This window comes from Rhinolophus hipposideros, assembly GCF_964194185.1.
Source record: "Rhinolophus hipposideros genome assembly, chromosome: 4".
NCBI lineage: Eukaryota > Metazoa > Chordata > Mammalia > Chiroptera > Rhinolophidae > Rhinolophus > Rhinolophus hipposideros.
This window is the reverse complement of record NC_138050.1, coordinates 64,112,223-64,130,158: the sequence shown is the minus strand read 5'-3', so window position 1 is coordinate 64,130,158 and position 17,936 is coordinate 64,112,223. Positions and strand designations below refer to the sequence as shown.

Genomic DNA, 17,936 nt, shown 5'->3' with positions numbered 1-17,936 from the left:
CCTGTGGATGCTGCTTCTCAATGGCGTGGACAGCCAGGTACTCTTGGCAGGCTGTAATATGGTAGTAAATAAATTGGTACGTGATATTTCCCAGTCCCAAGGGTGACAACAACTCCAGAGGATAGCATCTGAATGGTCTGGAGGAGCACCATTTTCTTCTCTGAGGAAGGGTAGTGATTCCGATGAAATCTGTAACTCTAATGAACTTTGTGTTTCTGCTGCTGGGTAACAAACCAAACCCCAGTGGATCACAGGTATCTCCCTAAAGATCCCTCTCACTACTAGGCAAAAACAAACAAACAAACAAAAAAACCACCACGATTCCTAGCACGTCCAAGGTAGAAGAGGCCCTGAAGACCCTATCACTCAGTTTTTCTCAAGTTTTCCTTTCCACCATGGCATCCTTATAGCAGAGAAGAGGAGGTGGTTTCCTGAGGTCTAGAAGGATTGACAGAACTCTATTTACCTTAAGTCTTCTAAATCTTGCCTTCTACTCCATTATATTTTTGCTTTAATAAAAAAACAATTAAAATTACATGCCCCATCAGTAATTTGACTTTCCTTTTTACCCCCAACAACTTTTTAAGTAACCATGTTGCTTCCTTAAGCTGCACTGTATTTACCTGTGGCTCAATAGCTACTCAAACCCATGTTTGATAACCACTGCTTGGTCCAGCATCTTCTTTTTAAGGTTGAGTAAACTGAGGCCTGGAGAGGGATTGTGACTCACCCCAAATCTCCGGGCTAGGATGTGACTGTGCAAAAACTAACACTCAGCTCTTCTGTCATCCGTATCCATTTTCTGACAGTTGGACAATTAGGCTACTTCCAAAGGGCAATCAAGTGTATTTCAGAGGGCCTTTACTTTTTAAACTTTTACACATTGAAAAAAAAAAATGCTGGCTGCCCATTCCTTATACAAACTGCCTGTAACCTAATGAGATAAATGTGGCTTTGATGGAGGATGAGAAGAGCTGAGTCCATGAATTGCCTGTGAAGCATCCATAACGTACCCCTGGACTTGTGCAAGTACATCCATCTTGTTTCTGACTCTTGATAAACCAAAGTGCTTCTCTTTCTGAAGGAAACCATTGGGGAAGCTGTGGGGACAAAGCCCCCAAAAAACAGTTTCCAGGCTCTCGGCCTCACATAGAAAGGTGCTGGCTCGGGTAGTAAATGGCCATCAACTGTGATTGGATGGCCATCTGCTGTGGCTAGTTGGCCGTCAGCTGTAACCCGTAAGCCATTGGCTACTAATATAACTGCCGTGGCTATGCTAGCAAGAAGATGGTGGCTGGCAAGAGCGGATTGCAGAGAGGCGGATGCCGCCGGTGAGAATATAGTGGTATGACTCCCCTACTTATGGCTCCGTGGGTGTTGCTTTTTGGCCTCACCATGTCCTGCGTTCTTATGTGGGGAGCGGGAGCAGAGACCCCGCCGGACGCTCTGCACGACAAATGGCGCAGCGAGCAGGGTCCCCCGCACAACAGAAGCCTAACTCATCACTTAAGACAGATAAGAACCTTAAAGCTATTGGCTTGGGGTCATGGATCTTTATTATCAGTTTTCTTTGAAAATACTGTAACTACCATTTGAGTCGCTGGATGAAACCTCAGAATGTCAGCAGAGTTGACGGGGAGTTGGTTATAGCAACTAGAACAGTGAAGAACTCGTAGCCTGGCTTAATAAATATTTGCTGCTGCTGAGTCATTCTTACTGGAAAAGTGATGCAGACAGCATTGTCTCTGCCTAGTGCTGCAGAGGTTATCAGAGTGGCCTTCACCAAAATTTCCACCACCCATGTTGCAATCTTTTGCCATGGGACAGTAAGGATCCCAGGGATGAAATGCCGTATCCTAGTGTTCTGCCTTAAGTCTTTCAAATGCTTTCATAGACAGAATGCCAGCAGTCTCGGCAATAACCCAGCGTAGAGGGGGAGCAACAAAAGTTTCCAGTTATATGGCTTGCTCAAGAGCACGTGATTGTATGAGTTGCTTCTCTTAATTTAGCAGTGAGGATTTAAATAAGCTGTCCATTTCTCATTTAAATGCACACTTTTGTTAAAACCCAAAGACATTCATTTTTATTACTACAAGAAGACACATTGCAATAATAAGCAAAACATCATTTACATCTGTATATAGAGTTTTCTTGTAATCATAAACATTATTTTGCATTTCATCCCTATTGAAAAAAAAAGACAGCTCTAGCAAAATAATGTTGTAGATGTAAAAGCATTACCACATGGTCAAGTGGCTTTCTCATACAGTGTTCATGACAAATGTTTCTGTTTTGGTTACTGGAATATACTGAGAGAGTAAGTAGGTAGCCCTGTGATGATCTGCATACCAGAAAAGGTATTATACAGACTCTGCCTTTTTTCTCTCTCTCTCATTTTATCTTGTCAGATTTGGTTTGATTCAAACCTATTGGTTCTCGTAAAGAAGGAGGTCTGACCAGTTGGAGGAATAAGCAGCATTAGGAGAGCAATTGAAGCATGCACATGGGAATACAGGTGATAAAAATCATTTTGGAAAATAATGAACAAGTAACTCGAGAGGGTGTTGTGAGGGTGGTATCACAGGTTATGCCAGGTTATTAATTTTCCGACTCAGCAGTATGCCTCTTAAAAAACACTTAAAGGAAAATGGATACTTTTTTTTTAAAGAAATGCAGTTGGTAGGGGAGAAATAAGGAACCTGTGAAGTCCACAGGTCGGTAGACCTGCGGAAGCACAACTACTTCCATTTCAATAAGAATTGCATATTTGAAAAAATACACAAAACATGTAGTTAAGAGAGTACATTACAACAGATAGCTAAAGATTTCTTGGTCCACCTACATAATACCAAAGCCCCTGCCCTCTCCCGTTGTTTGTTTGTTTCTCTTATATTGGATGCTTGTTGAAATGGCTCAGTCAACTCTGGGTCAACAAGGGAGCACAGCCCCATGTGTAGGGTGTGGTCGTCAGGTTTTACATTTTGTTCCTCCATGCACAGGAATCAGAGAGAGCATTTGGCCCATTCCTCAGTTTCCCCTTCCGTAAAATGGGAAGAAGCATATCTGCAACCTCAGACATTGCTCATGACCAGGAGCAGTTTAGCCCTGGACTGTTGCTTTTCCTTTCCCCCAGTTTCCCTATTGCACTTCTCAAAGTGGTGGCCTACTGTTGCCATGGTGACACAGCACAGGGTAATGTTGCTTAGAAATAATGACAACTGGTGGCAGCAGGGAAGCAGAGCCCGAATGGTGATTAGCCTCTGAGGAGTGCCCTGTCTGGGCAGAGAGGTAACAAAAGAAGCTGTTCTGGGCATGAAGGAAGGAATGGGAGGGCCAGTTTGATTTAATAAATCAGGCAAAGATGGTACCTGTTTCCAGCAATTAGCAATCATGTTACCTAATAACACCCTGTATCAGCGCCTTACATTTTTATAGAAGATACACGTTTGCCAGGTTTGTCCTTTTTTATTACTCAGAGCTCCGGGTTTTAAGTGCAATAAATACTTGTTGTTGATTTCGATCCTAGCTGTTAGCTCAATTTCCTGAAAGATAAGAGGAATTGTTGACTCAGTCTTATTTCTGTAGCCGGCTTTATACTTGGGGCTTGAGTCATTCCTTATCAATGGCAATTAACAAAAGTGTGGCAGGAAATTGATTTTTTTTTTAACTTCAGTGGTGACTGAAATGACAACAAAATAAAAATTCTGTTTTAGTAGATGGACCTCTCCCTGATCCTGAATTCCTAGGTTCTGCTTTTCTGCTAAAGTCAAATGGTGCTCTGTAGGTAATTTTTTATTTTGTTAAGTGTTAATGAAATATCATCACCTGCATGTGTGACCCTGTTGGTATCTTTCCCACAGTGTTCAAACACTCAAGTAGCATTCTGTATCCCTTTGGGGTTTTCTGAACCCTTGGAACATCCAATCCACATACCCCATATCTGGTTCCCTGCCAGAATAACTGTGTTCTGCAGAGGTAGTGGGGTGGGATTCTTCCCAGCAGAACCTCTCTGGGATATATGCAACAGCTGGATTACAAATCTCAAGAAGAAGGGGCCCTAGCTATAGCCACTGCCTCAGGGAACCAGGGCAGAAGACATGCTCTCTCTGGTATCACTTCACAGACATGTTAACACTGCAGGGTACTCTGTGTTGAGGGTCCATGTGGCTCAACAAATGGGCTTTTACTTGCTAGAGAATACAAGGGCCAGGGATGGGGCCTTTTGAAGCCAGTCTTATAAAGGAAGATATTCACATCCACGTTAAGCAACCTTTTCTGCTGACAGCCTTCAGGAGACAGTATTGCTCCCATTCAGAAAGTTCAAGACCCTCTTCTAGATCTGAAACCACAAGGGCTCCCACCACCACACCATGAAGACGGGGCTCACAGGGTGTTGGTGGGCTTTGGTGCACACTAGCATTTATGTGTTGTTCTAGTAGAAGAGAAAATATAAAGAAGAATTCAACCTCTGGGGTACCAAGACCCTAAATCTGTGTCCTTTTTGCAGCCAGGGACATAAGTATTCCACACCTGCTCCTTCCTGGATGCTGAGTGCAAAGCCCTGCCACCTCTCCCCCACCTGGATGCCCCCTCAGATCTGGACTCGGGAGCAGGAACTCCATGGGCTCCTCAAATGCCTCCTCTCTCCATACAGATGATCTTGTTAAATCCCACAGCTCAAATGGCCTGCTAACAAATCTAGGCCAAACCCAGCAGAGCTGATAAGATTTCCAGAAGAGTTCCTAAAAATACATTTCTCCTTAAATCAGCCTTGCCAATCACTGTAGAATCACAGAAGTTTAAGGAGAGAAGTGGCTTTAGACATTGTTGCACCCTTATTTTAAAGCTAAGAAATACAAGTCCCAGAGTGCTGAAATAATAGCAGGAAACACAGAGGTTGAGAAATAGTTCACATCACATCGTGAAGATGAAACAAAGCAAATAATAAAGGCAGGTAGAAACTGCGAGCTGTATAGTATGTTCATTCACTTATTTGTTCATTCATTCATTCACTCACTCATTCAACAAATATTTATTGAGTGCTTACTGCGTCCTAAAGTTTTGGTGTTGCACTAGATGTCAGGGATACAGACCTTGCCCTCACAGATATTACATTCTGGTTGGGGGAGAAAGTGAACAGATAAGTAAGTAAATATGTGAGTGTCAAACAATGATAAGGACTTGGGAGGGAAATAAAGCAGGGTGTGTCAGAGGGAGAAGGTAGGATTTATGCAATATTACATCAGGAAAGGCCTCCCCATAGGCTGTCATCTGAGCCTATGACTATCTGGGAGAGGCACATTCTCACCAGAGGGAACAGCAAGGTCAAAGCCCTGAGGTAGCCCATGTTTGGCTAATCAAGGATCAGTCAGAGGTAAGGGTGACTAAAGGGGCGTGAACAAGGAGAGAGGAGGTGAGGGAAGGTGTGGGGCTGATCATGGAGGTCAGTATGGGCTTGGGGAAGCTCTTGGCTTTCACACTCAGAGGTGGGAGCCATGGATAGTACCTGGACAGAAAAGGACATGACCTGATTATATTTTCAAAGGATCTCTCAGAATCATGTGTTTTGATGGCACTGCAGGGGGCAAGGGAAGAAGCAGGGGAGATGGGTGAGGGGGCTATTACATCAACCCAGATGAGACAACGGTGGTTTAGATACAGGCAGTAGCAGTGTCGCTGGTGAGAAGGGGCTAGATTCTGGACCTATTAGAAAGGTGGAGCCAATGGAATTTCCTAATGGATCAGATGGAGACTATCAAAGAAGGGGAAGGGGGTATGGAGAGAGGAAGTGGTGAGAGAGACGAAGTCAGGGACAGAGAAAGGATTCCAATTTGGGAGTCATCACTGTCCAGTGGGTTTAAATCCATAAAACTGAAGGAGAGACGGTGAAGCAGAGGCCTGTGGATTTTGTTTTCTAGCTCTTTCCCTCCAGTCACCTCAGATATGCTCGCGGCCTCCTCCTGTAACACTGGCCACCAAGCATAAACTCTGATCTCTCTCATCTTTGTTACCTTTCACCTTAAAAATATTATGTCAGTGGTTCTTAATAAATGTTTTAAATGTTTGTTCTAAGCTAGTACCCGGGGCTTATCTCGCCATCACAGATGCTAAACGCAGGGTAGTGCTGTCATCCCTGGAATCTGTCAGTGGGCTGTACACACCCACTTCTTCCAGCACCTGCCTTTTTCTTCTCCTGGAGACGTGTGCACTTCTGATGGCACCTTCTCTGCAGCTGCTCATTCTCGTCTCAGGGAAGCCGCTGGCTCCTCTCTGATTTGCAGAGCACATGTGATTATTATGTGTTGATCCAGTCCCTCATTCGGTCCCTCTTGGTTGGGGATACCAGCCATGCCCGCTTCTGAGATCAGGCACACCTGCACACATACACACATTAAGATACTTTGTGATACACTCAGAATCAGTTACATGATAGCAGATAAAATTTCCACAAGGAGAGAAGAAGGGTGCTTTCCCCCGCCTCCTCACCTTCAATCACCTCCAGATACACTCTTGTTACAACACAGGCCTCTTTCTTACTTTAAACTGTCCCCTCACTGAGGCCTTGACCTGTGAAATTGGTAGCGTCCTTTCTCTGTCCCTGCTCTCAGCTTGCCAGTCGTAGCTGGAAAAAGCAAGGAAACCATAGTTGCTCATTTCAGAATAACATCATACAATCTCACTGACATTGTGGCTCCTGGGCCACTTCTCATTCCCTGGCTTTATCTCTCTTTCTCTTCTGTGACTGCCTGAAGGGGCCATCCTCAGCTTCAGGGACTCTCTGTAAGGTCCCAGCCCCATCTCTGCTGATCTCACCTGTTAGAACCTCTATCTGACTGAGATACTAAGGGCCACAAGACAGAAGCTGTCCCATTTCATTTCCCTGCTCTCCAGCTGACAACCAGTCGGTCTCCCTCCCGCCCCCAATTTCTTTCAGCCTCAGGTCTGGGAAAGGAGCATCTTATTTCTCCTCAAGGCCAAGCCTCGAGTGAAGCTAGTGGTTTCGTCTCTTCCCCTCCTTTGGGTGCCTCCTCTGGCCGATTCCAGCTCTCTGGCCCACACCTCCATCCTCCCATTTTCCCAAGCTCCCATTGTATTTCTCTCCTTCCATTCAGAAAAGAAAGGTGGGAGGTGTGATGGGAAAAGCAGGTACTCTCCCACTCTCCTGGGTCCTTCCATAGTATAACCTTCCAATTCTGTCAGCAAACATCAGGTTCGAAAAGAGTAACTGCTCCAGGAGCACGCAGGTAATCAGCGCCCATCTGACAGCAAAGCACAGAGAGCTCCAAACTTTCCTTGCTGCTCCATGGCGTGCTGGTAGTCCCCAGTGCTCCCAAAGGCTCTAGGTGCTGAGCGTCTCCTTTCCCAGCTCCCCCCACTCCCTTCCCACAGCTATAGAAACCGCCACCTGGAAAGTCAGCAGTAACATCCTGGTTATGACATCTAGCCACCACTAATAGTGCACATGCCCTTGGTTACCTGGTGGCAGTGGGCGTTCTTGGCTATTCCCTATGTCTTGAAACTCTAAACCTCTCTCCTGGCACCGTGGTATTGCAATAGTCAGAGGATCTTTTGTCTGTCGTTATTCTTTTTCTATGGTTTCGCTTGCTCTTCTTTTTTTCTGTCACCTCAAACTGAATGAACTGACCTTGACCCTGTTCACGTCATTCTCTTTTTTCCCTAAATATATACACGGACGTAGATATAAAAATCGTAATCTCTCTCTCTCTCTCTAGCCATTCTGTGGTTTTAGCTATCATTTCTATGATCCAATTCCAACTGTGGATCCATGACCACAGTCCTGTGCCCCCATTCCCAGCAGGCTTTCACTGCCTGGCATCCTTCCTCCCGGGCAGAGCCTCAGTGTCCTGCCCACACAGGGTCCAACATTTGGATACCCGTTGACTAATCTCTTCCCTGCTCTCCACACCCCAATCCCCAAAGATTGTTCATTTCTAATGAATTTACCGCAGCCATGATCTGGAATCTCCCGCTTCCATCTTCTTCCCACTATTGCAATATCATTTTCAGCCTGGATTGTTCCTTTGCATGGAACATGGCTGAAGTCTAACCAATTTCACCACACGTGAGCTCTTCTAATTCTAGTGCATCGGTGGTGATGTGACCAGAGAGCACCCTCTCCAGTGAGAGTCCTATCTAGATTTCTCCTGTGGCCCTAATATCTGCCGTACTGACTATCCTGGTATTTTATACCCATATCTACTCGTCAGACTCGTGCAGCCTAAGACCCTACAGCACTATTCTCAATTCTCACTGTTCTCAATACTATGCCCTAAAGAGCACTTTGGAAATTTAAAGGAGCATTTTTACCCATTGTCCAAATGACTAAGGAGCATCTCTGGAATATGATGGGCAGGAAGAAAGAATCTTGACATCTTACCCTGGGTATGACTCCCTCCCTCAGAATGAAAAACCGGTTTGTATCTCATGACATTTTAGTGTCCTGCTGGATAGTCACAGAGACAAAAATCCTGTTCATTGTGATCTGGGTCAAGATCCAAACTCTGTTTCAGATATTGGCACACAATGGGTTTTTTTAAAATCTATTTTGTGCTTTTTAGACAGTCTTAATATGACTGAATTTTTTAAGGATGCAACAACTGTGTAAATTGAGGCAAGATTATTCTTTAACTTGTTAGGAACTTTAACAGGAGTTGTTTGACATTTTGAAAAATCACATCACTTGTCATACCTGTCAGTCTGTGTTTGTGCCTATCACACTCAAAATAATGTTACATACACACAGACGTGAGGATCTGACCACTTCATTCTGTTTTCTAATATACTTATGCCTGAGCATAGACATTTTAAAATATACATTATTTATTTTGTAAAAAGTTATTTCCTTTGATATCTTAGTTATATTTCAGTTATGGTAATATATTGAATTTTTTTTAAAAACGTGTGCATGTTTTCTAGATTATTATTTTCATTTAGTGACAATAAAAGTTATGTTACAAAAATCTTGTCCAAAAAAAGGAGGTATTGGCATTTACAAGTGTACAGGCCGGTGAAATAGATTCAGCTAGGGATAATGGAAGAGAGAGAAAGGAAAGGGGTCAGCTAACAAGCAGTCCTGTCCACCAGAGGCTGTGGCCGGGGAAGGAAATGGAAGTTCTGACAAAGACTTCTCTGGGAATTCAGGGCTAGATTGCAGCCTGCAGCTCAATAATCATTCTTTCTGACTACAGCCATTGGGTCTTGGACATCCAGGAGACCGGTAAGTGCTATCAGACTTAAATGGTACCTAATACAATTGCTTTTGTTCTAGTAAGAACGTCTCCTAACTGAATTATAAATGTTTAGATAGAAAACACAGATGCAGGAAAAAACATAATTTGAATACAAATATGTGTTGAATATATTATGTCTGGTTGTAGTTTCAAGAGTATATTTAGAAATTTCTCCTCTTCTAATTGAAAATGGGATTTCTTTCTCGGCTCATTCCTGGAAACTGCAATGAAAATGGACTGGAAAATTTCATGTGTTAAAACGAGCTCTGATTTTATGAATTTTTCACTTGTACTTGACAAGATACAAGAGAAAACATTTAGTTGGAAATTTCTCCTTTTTGTTACTGTTGTCATGAACATTGGTTTATCTGACTCACTATGTAACCCTGGTTATCCTGGAGCTTTACTTCCCCTGTGGAAATGTATTTGAAAGTACGGTCAAAAGAACAAAGTACTATGTAACATGAAGACATCACTGTTAGCCGTGCTTCTTTCTCAGCTTTGAATGAATGTGGATTTGGAATTAGTCTTAGAAGAGCATCTATTGAAGGTTTGTCTAACTCATATTCTAAGGAGGATGGCATAGTGCGTCCACCTTCATAGAAAGGACCTTTCTACCTTCTTGCACTTACACTTCATGTACCTTATGTGTGTAATTTGCAGTGAATAGAAGTTATTTCCATTTGTTACTTGTGTGTGTGTACATGTGTACATACACATAGGCATGTAGATGTTTTATGTCATGTAGATAAGATTTAGATATCATGTAGAGAGTACTTAATATATTGCTAAATATATTTTGGTTGCGGTACATATGTTTACGGCTCAGGTATCTTCAATCCCTTTGATTGCAAACAAGGAAACTGCAACTCAGAGAGCTTAAGTGACGTTACAGAGCCATTCAGTGTAGAGAAGCGACTAGAACTGGGGTGGAAAAATTGGTTCTTACCCCGAAAGCATGCAGACATTTCAAAGCAACGGTCCATTTATATTTTCAATAAATTAATTTTCAATAAATTAAAAAAAAAACATGTAAAGGTATCCAGAAAGAAAAATCTTTCTAAGGACAATCACTTTTGCTGCTCCCTTCACTCCTTTTCTTCAAAAAGTCAATTAGGTTTTTATTTTTTTCACAGTGGGACCTCTCTCACGTCTGCATTTTTATTGGTTCCTTGGGCTTCCTGTGGGAAGGCCCAGTGAGGGACCTCGTTTCAGTGGCTGTGATTACAGGGCAGGATTACACCCACTCCTGGAGGTCAAGTGGCTCTCAGCCCAGTACTCCAGCCACGGCTCCTCTCGGTCCCTTCTCCAGCCCAGGCGTCTGCATCTGATAGGCTCCCTAGGATGCGGCCGGGTCATTGATCAAGAAAAAGAGCACATTGAGAGCTATTTTCAATTAGGCTCCAGAAATAGACATGGGGTGCTCAAACATGAAGCCACTTACAGGAAGGAAAAATCCTTTTTAAAAAAAAAAAACACATTTTAAGAATTTAAAAATGAAAGAAAGGAAACAGGACGATTCTCAAAATTAGAAATAGGAAACTCAAAGAGACATAGTTTCTTTATTGTAATTAGATTTATGCAAAATAAAATTAAAGGCATCCCATAAATTACTTAATGGATAATGAGTCCTTGACTGTCTGACTCAGAAATCGGTTTGTTTTGCAAGGATCCTTTAATCAGCTCCCTAGGAGGCCGATGTCTGGCAGACAGCTAAAATACCATAGATGACCAAAAGTAAGTTGGAGAAGCTGTGTGCCGCAGAACTATTTTCCTTAAGGCAGTCTTAAATTTTGAACAATCTCAGTCTCAAGATTGGACATGATTGATGTTTTTCCCCTCAAAAATGTACAAACTAGCTACAAAGCGTTGGCAAGTCCGGGACACCTGTGGTCCACAGCCCAGGCTTGTCTGAGGGGTGTAGAATGAAGGGAGGTGGGCTCTTGGGTTGTAGAATGAAAGGCCATGCTTTCCAAACTCACCCTCCTGCATCACTGAGTGGCTGTAAAAAAGAACATGAGCAGCAAATTCTTTTATACAGTCAAAAGTCATAGCTTTCTGAAAAATCTAACACCTTGCAGATTTTTAAATATATTATGAAAAATGAAGTGTCATGTAAGTAAAGACCCTAAAAATAGCTTGGGATTGAATATTTGGTAGAGTTGAATGGCAAGTTTTTTGGCATTTCAGGAAATACTACAAGAGCCTTGTTTCTTGATCCTTGAACTTCAGTCTTGCCTTTCCTTTGAACAGGAGTCAAGCAGTGAACCTTGATACTTGTTCTGTCTGGTGTTGTCTTGAGAGGATGGTAGCTCCTCTGTAAAGACTTCTAGCAGTGGGGGATGGACGACGAAGCTGCTGGTCGCCAAGGACCACCGGCCCCCTCAGACCACGGTTCTAAAAACAAAGCCCCGCACACCCCTACCAAAGGCCTGGACAAAGTGTACAGGCAAGGAGTTAGTCTATTTTTTTATTCTCATAAAATGAAGTCTCATCTGGGACAAATCTCTCAGGTGTTTTCTGTTTAGTCTAGTGTGGCTTTGTTTTGTTTTCGTTGATCAGAAACATAGTCATTGAGAGAAGTCCCGAGCCAGCCCTCGGGCAGTTTGTTTCTGTGAGAATCAGTGAACCCAAGACCCTGTGATCAACCGGGGGCAGACATCTTGGTTCCCTCTGTCAGCCACTGGATGCCTGGCAGACAGGAGGCTGGCAAGAAATGCTTACTACTGTGGTTCTCAAACTTGAGATTGCTTCAGAGTCACGCCCTGGAGGGCTTGTTAAAGCAGATTGTTAAGGCCCACACCCAGGGTTTCTAATTCAGTCCCTCTGGGCTGGGACCTGAGAATCAGCACTTCTAACAAGCTCCCAGGGGCTGCTGCTGCTACTGGCCCAGGTCCTAACTACACTTTGAAAATCACTGGGTTTAGGAGTCTGGATTTTGAAGCTCAAATAATTTATCCCTGAAGCAGCTCCTCACCCTCACCTCCAACCTACTTGGCAGCAACAGGGTAAGCCGGTGGCACCTGCTAGAATTTTCCAGAAGATAATACTGAAATCCCCTAGTTAATGCCTGATTCCTTCAGACTAGACTTTGGTTCATGTTAAAATGCAAAAATGCTCATTGGAGGAGGATCAAGAGTTCATTTGACAAACATTTATTGAGAATATTCTACATACCAGCCACTAAACTGAACTCTGGAGATTGGAAAATCAATACTTACGGTTCTTGTGAGTTAGGGAATAATGATGCCTACTTAAAAATAACTACCAGCCAGTGTTAAAAGATGGCCCATAGCGAGGTCATCAAAAGGGGAATGAGGGAGGTCAGGCGGGAGCACACTTCAGGGTGCAGTGCTGGCAAAGCCTCGCCAGTCTGGTGACTCAGCTGAAACTTCAAGGGAAAGATCCTTTCCTCCTCTGTGAGGGGCTTAGAAAGGCTTCGGGGGAGAGGATATGAGTTTGCCGAAAGTCTGAAAAGGATGAGGAAAAGTCTTCTGAGTACCGCCCAGAAACTTCTACGAAAGGTAAATGATGCCTTGCAGATAGTCAGGGCCAATGCTGTCATATATACGACCTTTCTGAGAGTTAGAAAAAGGTGGCCTCTCTGCACAGACACATTTTTTTTTTAAACTTTTGTTTATGTAAGTGTGTTTTTCCAGGACCCATCAGCTCCAAGTCAAATAGTTGTTTCAATCTAGTTGTGGAGGGCGCAGCTCACAGTGGCCCATGTGGGGATCGAACCGGCAACCTTGGTGCTACTAACACCACGCTCTTACCAAGTGAGCGAACCAGCCGCCCCCTACACAGACACATTTTGACAAGGGCTCCTCTGGGCAAATGAACTAGAAAAAACTGCCCGTTTCTCCCCCACTCACCCAGGGCACTGGGGAATGGAATTAGTAGCTGCATTTTCACCAAGCCTTCAAACCAAGTAGGCTCTGTCAATGAAACCATCATATTCACGTTATGCATCACACCCAGAGTGACTGTTTGGCCCTAAAAGTATTTCATTCACTTCTGGGTTAGTAGAAGGTGGAGAAAGAAAGTAGGCTTCAGGCCTTTATAGTAACACAGTGGGATTTGTACTTGAGGAAACTTCTCTGTGGGTTCCCTTTGGTTGCAAAATAAGGCAGTCTGAAAAATGACAGACGCTCCAGATAAGTGGCCCGAATGACCCATGCAGTCAGCTCTTTGATCTCTAAGGCACTGCCCTGCTTTCAGAATCTATGGCCGGAGCAGATCCACCCAGGTGCAATCCTGGTCATTGATATAGAACTACTGCAAAGAGAAAAGAAGCCTGAAAGTAGCTTTGTTCAATAAATATTTATAGAACAACTCCTCCTTTCATCACCTTGCATTTGGATAGCACTTTACTATTTATAAAGTATTTTTATATTTCCTCTATAATCTTTCCTTCTTGGCAGCAACTGTGTAATGTAGGTAGAGACTATTATCAGCATTTTACAAATGAAGAAACTGGGTCTCAGAGAAATTGATTTATCCAAGGTCACATGAAGGAATCATGGCAAAATGAAGGCTAGAAAGCTGGCTGTTAGGACAGGGTACTTTCCACCATTCCAGAAAGTTCTATGTTGGCTGGTAGAAGAAATGTGAAAGCCCCTAAGATATTGCCGTCAATAGAAATATAATATGAGCTGCATAGATAATTCTGAATTTGGGGGAGCTGAAAAGAAGCAAGTGAGTTTTATTTTAATAATAATATTAATCCAATTTGTTAAAAATATTATCAATTCACCATGTAGTAATTATAAAACAAGATTAATGACGTTTTCAAGTTCATTTTTTTCATAGTAAGTCTTAGAAATCAATGTGTATTTTACATTTAGAGCACATCTCCATTAGGATGCAAATGTTGATTGGAAATACTTGATCTGTATTTAGATTTCATTTAATTTACAACTGAAAAGTAGATTCACGTACTCAAGTCCATCCAAGCACTCTTAAAAGTTTTCCAATAACTAAACTGAGGATCAGTTTTAAGTTGAATACATAAAAATCTTAAATTTAGTTCCTTAGTGGCACTGGCCACATTTCAATGGCCACATGTGGCTAGTGGTTTCTGTCTAGGAGAGTGAAGCCCTAACATGTAACCCTTCCTCCCAGGAACCTGTAGTCCGGTAGATCCGATATGTAATTTGGTCTATGTGTTAGCATAGTTTAGTCTTGTCCCTTGATAATCACGTTAAAAGTTGGCCTTCTCCATCCTTACCCATCGTTGCCCATCTCTTTTGGTGGCCTCCTCTAACTTAATTAAAATCTGCTCTCTGTTCCTCATTCCCCCAATTGCCTGTCTGTACCCACTCCAGAAGATGGATGTCGTAATGGCCCAAGAGAAGAATGTCTTTGATAACAGTAGCTTTACAACTTTTTGTATAGAAACAGAACAATCTGGGAGAAAGAGTGGATTTATGGGAGGTTAGGATAGCAATATATTTAGGTGCAATATGATGCACCTTCCTTTCCTTCTGGGACATCTTTGATGTACACAGGACTCTAGCCATCAGAAAGGTTGGCTCTTCTGCTTTTAAAAGTAAGTTTATCTTATAGAGTCTGACCATCTAAATTCTGGTTGAATTTTCATAGTAACTACAAATGGCAGTCTGTTTCTCCCAGAAAAAAAAAATGTCTTGTTATCTAAAAGTATAAGCAAAAGTGTACCCCAGTCACTGGATCGGGTTGAGGGCATTATCCCTGTTTTAGGAATACTTGAGTAATTATTTGTCTGCTACTATGCATAGTAAATACATGTTTGCCTTTTTCCCTTCCTACATGTGAAGCCTTGGCAAAGACTGCCGCTGCCTTTGAGGATGAACGTCTCCTGCATCTTTGTTTTCCTGTAACTTCATCAGACCTTGGTCTGTAGGATTCAGGGATTCTATAAATATATTGCAAATATAAATTAGGTGTATCCAAGCCATCGTTTTAAATCTCCTTATTATTAGTGCCTCAGCTCCACTGAAAACATAGGCAGAAATGTTTTTTGGTCCCCTGCTTCCCTCATCCTTTGTTCTCCATGGGGGTTGGAAGTGGGGGCTGAGGTAATGAGGGTGCAGGTCCAGGCTGGTCTGTGAAACCTGACCCAGAGTAAATTTGGTTATTAAACTCCTCTTCTTAAACGCCCTAAGTTAAGCTAGTTGATGTTAGCTGCTGGGAACACAACACTGCCAAACCGACAAGCAGGAGCCTGTCTGTCCCCTGAAATATTTTACAATTGGAGTTAGGTATGTGTCATGGCTTTCAAGGTTACCAATTTCCTTAAAAGCACATACAATTAAAACTCATTCAAACACTTCTACTAATAAGTAAAAGAAGGATTGGGATGAAGTAGCATTTCCCACTAGTGCCAAGAGATGTCCTGCTAAACAAATGTTCCACGATCAGATAAGCTCGAGGGATGTCGTTGCTTCTCTTCCTCTAGTTGAGACTCATTCAAGGCTGAAAAATAGCTCCATTGCCCAGAAAGCCTGTTCAGCTTGGTTTACCTGGGTTTAACGAAACTTAATTGATTGTGAGACCTACTTTTTCAGGGAGCCTTTGCAAACCACTTAAGAATTATTGCTCTCTTAACTTATTTGGAACATGCTGATTTGAAATAATCTACTTCCAGTCTCCATTAAGTTCTTAGTTATGATTTTTTTAGGACATCAAGGCTAGTAACTAAGCAAATATCTAAGGTAGCTTGCGGCATATACAATTTATGAAAATGATCAACTTCTGGTATTTTGTTCTGTATTCATGCCTGACCCAATGATGTTAAATTTTAATGTTTTAACAATTTCACAATTCTTGAAAATATTAAAAGAAATGAAATATGCTGAGTTTTAAAAATCTGAATTTACTAATTATATTTTTGTTGTAGATATTTAACTCCCTCATTCCACAGACCAGAGCATTTTCTGATTGTGACTCCATTAAAAACTAAGCTGAACTAACCTAACGCTAACTCACATTCATTCAGTTAGTCAGTGAGCCAATCATCAGTTAAATAAGTCAATACATGTTTTCTGCGGACCTAATAACCCTGAACTAAAGCACTAGGGATGCAGAATTGAAAAATACAAATTGTCCTTACCCTCCTATTCTTGTAGCATAGAGGGCAATACTAACATTAAGCAAGTAATAAGTGTAGAGAGAAAGCATAAGAGGTCTAAGAATAAATATCAAGAGGCTTCTACCTATCCATCTCTAAATTCAAATCTCTGTAAACTGGAAAGAATGTACAGCATAAGGAGCCCAAACCTCATCCTAAATGAGAATATCCTTATTATTTAGGAAAGACACATCCCAAATAATTGTTTATAGCATTTCCAACAATAAAATCAATGGCCTAAATGTGAAATTAATTGAAAGCCTCAGTTCTAATACATTGTTTTGGTGATTAATCATATTAGAGTATATTGTTTCAGAATGCCTAATTATTGTGTCTCATCTCTTTGAGTCATTCCTAACTTTTGGACTGCTGCGTAGATCATGTCTGCAGTTGTGTATTCTTCCTCTTTCGCTCCTTTTTTTTTTTTAAAAAAAAAAAAAAAAAAAAAAAAACATAACTTTCCTCATTGTACTCAAAGGGCACAGCTCTAAATTGCATTTTTGAAAATTCTAGCTAAGAGCTAATGAGTTTGTTATAGTGTTGATACCATTGAGGTTGGGTGTCAGTTGATATTTTATTGGTGTTTTGCAGGTTTATGATTTTAAAGTGCCTGTGTGAAGTCGCTTGCTGAAAACTGCAGCCCGGGAGCGCTTGCTGGTTTCAAGTCTTGTTTTTCTGTCAAATACACGTTACCCTGACTTTATGAGTGGATGAAGATACCTCAATTGTCTGATGTTGCCAATTGCTTGATTTCAGAATTTTAAAAGATAGAAGGAAAAAGAAATCCTGCTGAGATCTGCACATCTAAGTGGCTTATTTTCCAGCATAGTCAATAGCTGTGAGCTTCAGAACTAAATATTCTCCCAAGGAGTGCCATGATATTGAAGTCACTTTATTAAAAACACTTGTGTCTGCAAAACAGTCAAGAGACTTGGACATTTACAGCCAGAGATGACACTGAGCATGCTTTTATTCCGGCCCGCAGTTTTCAAGTGGGGCATATTGATGGATGAGTGACTGCCTGCCAATAAATTCTCTCCTCACTCTGTTTCTTGCATTGGATTTCATTAAGCAATTTATCACTTCCCTTCAGACTTCCATGTGGGGTTTTTCACAACAATAGTTTTGGAATCATTGGAACTTGGATTGATTTCATCATTTACCAGAAACGAACACAATCTAAATTACTTTATCATCATGGCGTTGAATGTTGCTCCAGTCAGAGATACAAAATGGCTGACATTAGAAGTCTGCAGACAGTTCCAAAGAGGAACGTGCTCACGCTCTGATGAGGAATGCAAATTTGCTCACCCCCCTAAAAGTTGCCAGGTTGAAAATGGAAGAGTAATTGCCTGCTTTGATTCCCTAAAGGTAAGATAATGCATTTTATGTGTCACATCAATGCCATATTCAACTTTCAAATGAAATGTTTTTCATTGCACTTTTACAGAAGTTTGACAGTTGCTTTTAGATTCTGTTTACTTGTTTGTGGTGACTGTTGGGAGATTTTTCACTCACATTTTTTCATATCGGGCATATATAAATTTTTTAAAGATCCATGTTTAAATTAAAAA

General features: G+C 41.9%; 1 protein-coding gene across 11 annotated transcripts in view; it reads left to right on the top strand.

Moving 5' to 3' along the window:
• The window catches only part of MBNL2 (muscleblind like splicing regulator 2), a 152,890-nt gene that overhangs the window by 30,091 nt on the left and 104,863 nt on the right, over positions 1-17,936 (top strand). For 8 of the 11 annotated variants that reach the window (XM_081046197.1, XM_081046205.1, XM_081046201.1 and 5 more), the window contains exon 2: positions 16,954-17,733. In XM_081046197.1, the coding sequence (XP_080902323.1) occupies positions 17,560-17,733 (174 nt within the window). In that variant the 5' untranslated portion in view covers positions 16,954-17,559. Of the gene's footprint in view, positions 1-2,408; positions 2,516-16,953; positions 17,734-17,936 lie in introns of all 11 variants that reach the window. The other 3 variants (XM_081046206.1, XM_081046198.1, XM_081046199.1) reach the window with 1 other exon arrangement.